The following is an 11645-nucleotide window of genomic DNA, read 5'->3' as shown; positions in this document are numbered from 1 at the left end:
GATGCGATACTGCGGCGGTCTCATGTTCTCCTCGACGTACGAAGAGCCAGCAGCGCCACCTTGCGGATCCGTAACCACGTTAACGACGTCATAGTCCTGGTATTCCCCTAAAGTGGGATCGAAATCGCTTTCGGGACTGCTTCCACCAGGTCCACCGCGATTCAGGAAGGTTCCTCCGTAGGAGTAACGGTACCTGTAAAATGGCGACATGGCTATTTGCTATCAACTATAAAAAAATGGCTATTCTGTCGAGCTTCAACAACGAATAACAAGTAAACAAATGACGCACGACATGTTTGTAAAATCTAAATTTCAACGATTTCCTAAAATATCCCTAAATAAATGTGGTGATTAGAAAGTGTTAACAATATTTAGAACATTGTAGAAGTCTCACTGGCAATGAACAGCGATCCTTCCTCCTGCTCCTCCTCCACCTTCTCTCTTTCCTCCTCTTCCTCCTCTCACGTCAATCACTCCGTGACCTTTAGAAAAAGAATTATTCAATTCGCGTTTTTAACATCGATGCGTCGTGTTCAGTTAAGAGCGAACCATACCGGTCATATTAAAAGCCTTAACAAGGACGGCGCCGCCCGATCCACCACCGGAGTTCGTTCCACTTCCGTCAGTGCCACGTAGTGCCAACCAACCATCCATTTCGAACAACTGACCGACGTTCCATTCCAGATAACCTCCACCGCATCCACCGACATCCGACGCACTTGCACCATTACCTAGAAAATTAGGACCGTGAAAAAATGGCGTATACCTGTTTCTTTTTTAAAATTTTAATGAAAAAAATATCTAGTACTATAACAAGAAAACGTAGAGTTAAATAAATGTTGAGCAACATTTATTTAAGGTGGTTTTATCTTTGTTTGGGTTTGTAAAACCACTTTTCTTCGATATGTATCCGCTTTAAAGAGCATTTCTCTTTTAACAATCAATAGTAATGAAACAACTATCTAATAGCCAGCTTACCTCCACCACTTCCAGGAAGGACTGGTGAAAACACAGAATCGTACGCAGCAGTCGGGTCATTGACTCCCCCTCCTTGCCCTCCGTGGCTTGCACCCTGTCCCTTGCCTGCGACAACAATTTGGCTTGTAGGTGAAAATGGTCACAAACAGCAGATAGCCATGAGAAGACACACAAAAAAATTTACCGTTGATGGATGAACCTGCACCGACACCCAGTCCAGCTTTGTAACCGCGGCCGTCAAGGTGAAATATTCCACCGCTCTCGATTCTTGCGCAGCTGCATTGGATTTCGGCATCGTTCATGTAAAGGTTACCGTTGTATTTCACCTGCAAACCAAAACATCTGTCTTTTGCGAGTATCAGACAAAAAAGATAAATATATTGCAATGCTGTAGTAGTCGATTGAATAAAGTGATTAAACCTTTCAATGACCTACGAAAAAAAAATCGCAGTGTCGAAATATCTTTTCTTCCGGTATTAAAGATTTGTAGTGAATGACAAACATTGAAACATTAACCCAACCACAAAAACGGCAACATGACAAACCTTCACGTCACTTGCAGTAAGAAGCAAGAAGTCAATGATGTCCGTAAACTCGACGGTGCCGCCGGTTTTGACGTAAAACCAACTGAAGGAGAAGTTGCCGCGCTGTGTCATGTGATCGTACAGCACGAGGGTGGCGTTCGAACCGTCTTTAGGCAGCGCGGTGTTGGCAGAAGAATGGAAGTCGACGTTGCCACCACGCGACACGTACAGCTTGTGGATTCCAGTGATTCGACCGAAAAAGCTGCTGCGGGTTCCTTCGAGATGTGTCTTAAGACAAACCAATGTAATAATAATAACATCGTAGAGGCATTTTTATTTTACGCTCATTTTATTCAGTCATATGTAAGACTAGATATTAATTAATAAATTAATATGCTTCTCAATATTTAAACGTTCGTTTTTAACGCAGGTAGATATTATTTTGTAAAGCAAGCAAAACACAGAACAAAACATAGAACGTTATCGTTGATCAAAAAGCGATTTCGGAAGGCCTAGATCATAGTTGTTCTACAGTTGTACACGTTTGTAAAGGCTTTGTTATCTTACCTCTTGCGGTAAAATAATCTCAGAGCCAGCTTCAATGTAAAAACTGCAAGGCGCCATGGTTCTTGTCCAATTTGAGGGTGTATATTCCACAAACAATCGTTGGCCGCCGAACAGATGCAAAAGTCCAGTCCTGTCTCCAATGAATTTGTGAATCTCAATCGTAACGCCGATCGTCAAGTCTTCAGCATCGCTTGTCGAGTTCTGTCGTAATAAACAAATCGTAAGAAACGTAGCGGTGCTGGCGATAAATGCTACCACAAACCGTTTCATAGTCGTCCGGGTGATAGAACACGAGACGAGCATAGCCGGTTATCTCCGCTTCATCGAACTCGTAAAAACGCCTTCCTTCTTCCATGATAACAGAAGGCGGCGGAACGTTTCTACCCTCGTTGTCAACATGCACGTAAGTGTGGTCGACCGCCAGGTACGACATATTGGTGTTCGGGTTGTACTTCAAGGTGCGATACTGTGGTGGTCTTAGATTTTCCTCCACGTAGGCCGTACCTGGAAATCGTATAACATGCTTAAACGAGCTATTGTATTTCGGTCATACAGTAACAAAATAGTTTGTCCACTAATAAAACATAATAGGTGTGAATTTATATCAATTTAGCAAAATGTCCTAAACAACCTAATTTTACATTATCTTGCCAGCTGCAGTAACATTGATTATCCCTTATTAAAACCTTAAATCTGTGCAGGGGTGAAGTTTTTAACAGCAATTGACGGTGTCGAAAACAGCCTGAATTTTGATATTCTACTTGATCTTACCAGCTGCGGCTCCGTGCTTAAGGGTGTACGTATCTGAATCAGAACCGAGATCGCCCAGGCCACCAGCGTCGTTGTACTTTCCTCCATATTGATATCTCCATCTACATAAAACGGCGATTCTTCCACCTGCTCCACCACCTCCTTTACCCGATCCTCCGTTACCACCACGAACGCTGATCTCACCTGGAAGTTTCAATAGAAACATTGATGCAAAAAAAATACCGGCGGCAGCAATCTTAGACGCATGGGTTACAGCCGTGCGGAAATGTTAAGGTTGTGTAACTGTAAACTGTACATATTTTATATTAACAAATTAGCCTTTATAAGGGGTAGGAAAATGAACAACGAAACAAAAAAACAGAAGCAACAATTTAAGCGCATTTTCTTATAACATATCATCTTATTTATCATCTTATAAGAAAATTATTTGTACCGTGTCCAGTAATGTTGGTTGTTTCAATAAGAATAGAGCCTCCAGATCCACCCCCGGAATTAGAACCACTGCCATTCTTTCCATAAGCAGACAACAGACCGTTGAGTTCAATTAGTTCACCAACCTTCCAATGAAGATAGCCACCTCCGGATCCGCCCTGATTTGATCCTAAAATGGCAAATGGCAACATATTCTGAAATAATTTGAGTATAAATTTGCACATATTGGTGCTTTGCTGCCGGTTTTAAAAAATAGAACTAATTTCTACAATTGTTATTTCTTCAAATTTATTACACTTAGTGACAACATGCATTTCTTAAATATGTCTTATCGCTGTATAGTTAGTGTTCATCATGGGAAATCTGATAAACTGTATTTGTTATCAGGTTTTTCAAGTACAGACTTATGTTTAGCTTCAGAATTAGAAACAAGATCCTTGCTGCTCAGCCATTGTACGAGATACGAAGCACACCTGCATTTCCACCACCGCTTCCGGGTTGACTTGGTCGGTAAACAGAGTCATACGGATCTCCGCCTAGTGCTGGACCAGGTCCACCTCCTTGTCCTCCATGACCAGCACCAGTTCCGACATTGTCTACTGACTTTCCAGATCCCAATCCAAGCCCGGCTGAGTGCCCAGTGCCATCCATATGCAAAATACCTGCAAATAAATAATAAATTTGTTAGTTCCATGGTTTATAGTTTTCCTGTTCCATGGTTAGGTAATATATTGGACTAGTATGATTCAAATTTCGCTTTTTATTAAAAAACGTAATAAAATTTGTGTAGGAAATCAGATGATGGTAGCAGGGCGTACTTTAAACGACTCTTGGGTTACACCCAATAGAACAAGTAATACATAATTTTTTCAAGGACTAATAGTATATCTATTTTAAAGATTATATAAAGCTATACTTTAATTAAATTGTGTTGTTAAAAAACTGTTCTTAACAAATGTCACAGGTAGGCGATAATTAAACACGTTTACCTTCACTTTCCAAGACGCCAAGTCCAGACGTTATGAAGGTATGATACAGGAACATGTTGCCTTGATACTGAACCTTAAGCAGACCCAGATCAATAAATACGGACTTGCTGGCTTTCAGGAACTCGATTTGTCCTTTGCGCATGACAGTAAGACTGGAGAAGTCGAAACGACCAGGTTCGGTGACATGGCTCTGTTAAAATTACGGTTCGATTGTAAGCATAATATTAAAGATCGCATGACATACACAACAATATATAACGTTGCCTGTTTATTACACATGGATCAACGCTTTAGAGCAGGGGTTACAAAACTACGGACCGATTCGGACCGCAGAGTTAATTCTACCGGGCCGCGGCATTTTTCCTTAAAAGTTGAATTATTGTCGGATACCATTTTAAACCAAACCTTGATGGAATTTTAAACTGAACGACAATTCATCAAAGCTGGTTACATTTTTTGTCGCGTAGTCATTTATATTTCCTTCGTTTAACGATTTAAAGTAAATAAAGTTCGACACAAAATATATCTGGCCCGCGATCATTAAGCCTTACATTCACGGGTCTTATATTAAAAAATCTTTGGTGACCTTTATTTAGAGCTACGTTCTTACAAAACAATGCCAAACTGTAAAAAATTAAAGTTTTGGTGAGTTAACCTTTTTTCCATGTTCGACTAAAGCGACCTGTGCGGTAATCAAGAACACCAAATCTCCGCCGTTTCCGATCTTTAGGTCTTCTACACCAACCAGCATTCCTTCAATCCACGTTCTTGTGCCGATGAACGTTGACTTGGTCGGCATAAACATTTCGGCCCCGACATCAACCCTATGAAATTCAAACAATCAATGCTTAGCACCAATGCACTTCTTGGTTATGACGATCTGTGAATATGACGTTTGTACTTGCAATACTTTAGTTTAGTTAAAGTATAAAAGGTATGCTGCAAGCATTTAAGTAACAACTTGAATTAAGAGAAAAGGCGAAATATTTATTGATATCATAATACGTACGAACCTGTAACTGCAGGGTGCTGCCGTTTCATTGGCCGTGTTTCTCAAAAACTCCACGTACAAGGTTTGGTTGCATCGAACGTTGACTTTTCCAGTGCGATCTCCCAGGAACTTGTGCACGATCGTGACAGTCCTAATAAATACGACACTTTCAGGTAACAGCTTTGATGTGAATTTTAGTACAATTTATGTATGTCGAACATTCAATTTATCGTCACCAAACACATATTTTGGAAAACCGTTAAGGATAATCTTGTTCGGAATTGTTACGCACCTCATTCTGAAAAAGGTGTCCGATAGCTTGTTTAGTATAGGAAATCATTATAAAGCAGGGGTTCCCAACCTTTTTCCAATCCCGTACCACTTAGACGTTTTCTAACGCCACGCGTACCACTTCTTGTATTACAGTGGTTCTTCACCTTTTTTCTACCGCGCCCCCCCCTTTGGTAATTTTTCTGAGCCTTGCGCCCCCCTTAGATATTAAACAACAATAATAAAGTAAATTTGTAGTGTGAAGCGCGAAAGAAATTGCGTTTATTTGGTTTGTATTGGCTAAACCTTAATTTTCGAAACACACAAAAGCTGCTCGTGCTTGATATATTGGTTTTCATCGAGCTAATTTTGACAAACACGTTGTAAAAAATGAAACATTGCGTTAATCGTGTTTTAAAAGGGGTGATGGCACACAATGCAAAGGCTATATACTGCAAATAACATTACAAATTGGCGCAATAAAGTCCGAGTTCCCCCCAATTAGTGATGCGCAAAAAGTAAAGAAGAGGGTGGCATGCTGCACAACTTAGATCTTCTTCAACCATATCATACTGTTCTGAATAAGTACAGCCCCAAAGTTTGCAAATCGCTAAATTATGATCGTGTTTCTTCAGTTACCTTTCCAAACATGTGTAATTTTGATGTTATGTATAAGACAGCATACAAGCAGATTGAGTAACTAAAGCAACATGGAACTGATAAAACATTAAAAAAAAGTAAATATTGGAATAGTGCTTGCGCCCCCCTAAGATTTGCTTGGCGCCCCCGGTTAAGAACCACTGTTGTAGAACAACTATTTTGATCGAATCATATTTTTGCCTGTTTTTAGCTTACAACTAGCATTATTCAATGCTATTTGTAAATTAAGCTATAAATCAGTAGATTATATCTATCAAGAGCAATCGTTTGACATAATTAACGCCCACTGTTCAACAGCGTTGTACGCTTTACAAAGCAAATGCGCTACTTGTCGACAATTGCTATAGCCTGTCTTTTGAAGATCGGAATGGTACGAAACAACAGAAATAATTACGTAACAATAAATAGGCTTTAGGGATTTTTTTTGTAAAAAACCAGATCAACAAAATATAAAGTTGTGAATCCAGGTTTTTGTGAAAAAAAACGGAAGGTACTCGCGTACCACCTGGAAAACCGTCGCGTACCACCAGTGGTACGCGTACCACAGGTTGGGAACCCCTGTTATAAAGCAATCTATAAACATACTAGGCTTGGTTCGTTCACCCGTTGTCGGCACACGTTATTTAGTGAGAGAAAGATTGTCTGTATACCTGTTTGGTCCGTCTTGTTCCAGTCCGTCGTGCGATGGGTGGAAGAACCTAACGTTGGCGTGGCGGGTTATCCGCGCCTCGTCGAACTCGTAGTCATCCTTCGGGCGCCCATCCTCAACGGAAAATCCGCCCTGGACCATTGTGTATATCCACGGAACGAGATACCTGAACGTAAAATCATTCTACTTTGTTTCATGAAAAAGATTGTTTAATTGTGATCTAAGACTGTTTATGAAAACAGAAAAAACATAAAATCATTTCTTAAAAGAAACAATTTTTTTAAGAAATGGTTTTATGTTTTATTTGTTTTTATAAACAGTCTTATATCATCTGATACGAAAACAACAATCTTTATTTTACATTTTTTTGTCTGCGGGAAATTCCTTACTTTCTAAAGTGTTTCAGCTTGTTTAATTGTGAAATTGATGTTTTGTATACGAAGCAAAAGCTTATTAGACAGTTTTGAATAATACTAGATGACGGTATCACGATTTATGATCTCTGCAAAGCAAATAAAAGAATGATTTTACCCACTGAATTTTTGCTAAGACTTATAAATTAATCAGTTTCTACACATACTAACAAAATTAAATAAAATACGCCATAATTCAGTGTCCTACTTGTCTTGGTGGATCTTCTCGTGGGTGTCTTCCGCGTCAACGATGAGTAGGGAATGATCGGCGTACACGTGAGGAACCGTTGCCCCGGCTTTCTCGTACTTCAGCTGAGCATACTGCGGGCCACGAGCCGTCTCTTCCACGTACGAGGTTCCCGCCGCACCCGGGACTGTCCCCGATCCGCCAACGAAACGCAGGCGACCTGTGCATATATCATATCTTAAGTCTTAGAAACTGTTTTTCCGCTTAGTATGTTTTTCCATACCGAAATCTTGTCCCACAACTTAACGCGATAATGCCAACGATAAAAGTTCTATTTTAACAGCGCACCGCTTCGAACAAAAATCAGACAACAATGTGTTAAAGCTTATAATATTGCCATTCCACCATTTGCTCGTTACCCTAATTTCGGTACCCAAATTCGGCGGTTTTGTGTTTTTCGTTTTAGTTTTTTCGTCGTGCGTTGTACTGCCCTATTTTCGGGTTGTGAGTTTCATGCTATTTCCTTGCTAATCTGTTGTTATCTTTAGCCCTTCCACCGTTTGCTAGTCATTAAATCCTTATCTGCCTGTGTGTTCGTTACGTCACTGACTCACATACCGCTTCCCTCTGGGTCGGGTTTTTATCAGTGGCCGCTTCACGTATCATCGTTCTTATTTTTCTTTAGTGGTTGTAGCTGTTACACGCAGCTTGTCTCAGTTCATGTTAGTTTTGCGTAGTATTTATTTATTTTACACTTTAATATTTGAAACATTTTTTACGATTTATTTGTATAGAAAAACAGATGATTCCATATACTTGGCATCATATTATAAATTTTAAAACCTTGCTGGTTGGTTTTTGTTCAAAGCGGTGCACCTTTCAAGCTGCTAATTTTTTTTTTCAGTTGTTCTTGTTTTTTAAATTGCGTAAGATGTTTTTCAACTGTTTTAGCATATTGGAAAATTACATTACGCTCAAGTAAAAACAAAATTGCACATTTGGAAACCCATGTTATTATTTTACCTGGAAAGTCGTATTTCCACTGGGCGCGAACCGCAATTCTGCCTCCCGATCCACCATGACCGTTACCAGTTGCACTACCCCCGTTTACACGGACTTCGCCGTGTCCTGTTTGAAAGAAACATATGTTTTTTTATCTAGTGTTAGTCACATAAAAGGGTTAAAAAATTGTGTAAAATGAGTATGCCTACCAAGACAACACATACATGTCAGTCAATTTGTTGTTTGTTTAATATTATAACAGTAATTTTTAATTTAATTGGAGTCAAATAATCGTACTTAGATCCTAAAGTAGAAATATAAATCTACTCACATTGATTGTGTTTAATTCTACTCTACAGATTGGAATACATATAAACACTGAAAGACACGCCAGGACCGCCAGCATTTATCTATTGTTTGTTAATTTATAAATTTAAAAAAAAGTGCCCGGCTACATTTTTGTAAGTTTACCTGTGAAGTTGAGCGTTTTGATGGCCACCGAACCACCGCTGCCACCAGCAGCATGCTGTCCGCTGCCGTCAGACGCAGACAAGTCGAGAAGTCCGTCCATGTAAAACTTGCCCGCGTTTATCCAATGCAGCAGACCACCGCCGCTTCCGCCAGTTCCCTAAACGCGCAAACCATAGCTCAATATTTGATCAGGTTTGAAATAAATTTTTCACGCAATATTTTTGTATTGTATAACTAGCAAATAGGGTGAATGAGATTTTTAAATCGCTAAACTAACAGATAAGGGTAAATGATTTTCTTTTTTACTCAACTTTTCCTGATGCTAAATTTTGTGTTAAACATTGTTATTTATTCAAATAGATTGGATGACTACGTTTAATAAGTTGGCGGTTGCAACCTCTTAACTGTAGAGATGAGGAAAATTTTAATCACAATAAATAGCTATAACGCGCATCTTGTACAACGCACAAATATCACGAAATATTGTTGTTATAGTTGGGATATTACGGTCATATCTTTTTGGCATTTGGTTGAATGGATAGCAGCAATTGTGGAAGGGAAAAACAAATGTGAAAAAGGTTCAATGTTATGATTGTTGTCCCTATATTTTTTTAGAAAAGCAAACCACAAAAATTTGACATATTATGACGGGATCGAATCAAACAGCCAACAAATTAACAAAGAACACAAAAAAAGAAATGTGTTTGTTTAAGTTACTTGCGTTTGCGTAAGCGCAAAATTGTATGAGATTCACCATATTCATGTAGCACTAACACACCTGTCCATTTCCACCGCCGCTTCCGAGGTGGTTTGGTGCAAAGAGAGACCCGTAGGAATTTCCACCTCTTACATCATCTTTGTTCGAACCACCATATCCTCCGTGACCTGCTCCAAGTCTGAAAAAAGAAAAACATGAGCTAATGATTATAAATGTAAAGAATTAAAACTCTTAAATTCGAGTGTACACGAAATCCAGTTAACTGATTTTTTTAAATATATTTTTTACATTAGAATAACTTCATTAAAACATCGATTCGTTTTATGTACCCGACGCCATTTTCAGATCTTCCTTTGCCAAAACCTTTCTCCGATGAGAAACCGGTTCCAACCATGGAAAAGACTCCCCCGCTTTCAAAGTCCGTGTCGTCGGAAATGATCTTGCCTCTGATCATTTGGAGAAGCGACTCATAGTTGAGGAGCAGTTTACCGACACTGAGCGTAGGGATTTCACTTGCGTCTTGTATCGTGACTTTGGAGTTTCTAATTAACGTCAAATAACATCAGTGTTAATACCAAATCCACTTAACTAAAGACAAGTACCACCGGGACAAGCGTTCAGAAACCAAACAACAATTGTCAGAAATAGCACGACTTCAACAAAATTCGCATTGCGTGTATTGCGTTGATATCAAAGCATTTTGGCGTTGCAACATGATGTGTCAAATAAATCACAGGTAAACGCATTGAATTGTAATAAGCAAAAACAGTAAATTTCCTACCTGTGTATTTCCACAGTTGCAAATGACAAATTTCCTCTGCTTGTAATTCCAACAGTTTCCCCGTTTTCATACAATCCAGTTCTGTAACGAATTCGAAGTTAAACACTCGCAACTAAATTAGCTTTATCTCAAATATCCTCTTATAGGAATACGATCCAAACCTTGCGGTAGAGTGAAATACAATTGACGTTCCGCTGGCAAGTTGTAGATGAATTGATCCAGTAAGAAGTCCCTTGATATCAGTTGTTGTTCCCAGGAACATTGTGCGGTGAGGAAGAACCAGCTCAGCATCTTCATCGATCTTTAAAAAAATGTATTTATAATATGATAAACAAGTTTTGTGTAAAAGTTGTGTTTGTGTAAAATACAGGTACCTGGTAGGAAACTGGTGCTACGGTGAAACCATACTCAAGACCAGACGCATCGGCGTTTAATATTTGCCGATGACGCAAATGTACAAGTCCAGTGCGATCTCCAGCAAACCTGTATTGTGTATACGATGTTAAAAATGTTATATCCGTGAAAAATAATAGCAGAATACTCTAGCAAATATAGTAATTTAAGTCAGACGCTTTTTATAGATGATAAAATATATATATATATATTTTTTTGCCAGCAAAGCATCGTCAGTATATCTTAATTCGAATGAATGCATATTCAGTGCTCCGTGAAACATATATTATTATGATTTGACTTTGTTTATGTTTTGTGTCACAGATGTACAAGCCCTGTGTATTCATGTTCAGAAATGTTATATCCATTAACATTAAATTAATATTAAAATGAGTTGCTATTGTATTGCTTTAGTGCTTTCAACACTATTACGTACTTGTGGATAACGACGTTCGTGTCTTGTCCCTCAAACACGACCCTCGTACGACGGTAGATCTGAAGCTCGGTAAGCTCGATAAGATTGGATTGGTCGCTGCTCAGCATCACGACTGTTGGCATTTGGGAGAAACGGTCGTTGTTGTCGATCAGCAGATTGCCGTAAAAGCCACCTGAATCCTCGGATGACGTCTTTAAAAAAACATTGGAAGTTGATCAAAAAACAGCTCTTCTGTTAATGATAATTCTTTACCAACGTTACCAAACAAGCTTTTTTTTATTAACATTACTATGCCTGGTAGCAACAGTTTATATATTAAAACCTGATGTGGCACAGTTATATTGGTATTTTTACCTGTTTTCTTTTTCTTTAAACACATGAACACACTAGTTTAGATATTCACGCCAAATACC

At 39.0% G+C, this 11645-nt stretch overlaps 1 protein-coding gene across 1 annotated transcript; it reads right to left on the bottom strand.

Moving 5' to 3' along the window:
• Positions 1 to 10072: 10072 nt before the first annotated feature.
• Positions 10073 to 10890, bottom strand: LOC146168428 (uncharacterized). The gene is made up of 4 exons (XM_083391603.1): positions 10778 to 10890; positions 10565 to 10704; positions 10404 to 10484; positions 10073 to 10164 (listed from the first exon to the last, which is right to left on the bottom strand). The coding sequence occupies exons 2-4, from the start codon at positions 10698 to 10700 to the stop codon at positions 10073 to 10075; spliced, it is 309 nt and encodes a 102-aa protein (XP_083247729.1). The 5' UTR covers positions 10701 to 10704; positions 10778 to 10890.
• Positions 10891 to 11645: the final 755 nt, after the last annotated feature.

This window comes from Ascidiella aspersa, chromosome 1, assembly GCF_963924565.1.
Source record: "Ascidiella aspersa chromosome 1, kaAscAspe10.2, whole genome shotgun sequence".
Lineage (NCBI taxonomy): Eukaryota > Metazoa > Chordata > Ascidiacea > Phlebobranchia > Ascidiidae > Ascidiella > Ascidiella aspersa.
This window is presented reverse-complemented; position numbering and strand designations above follow the sequence as displayed.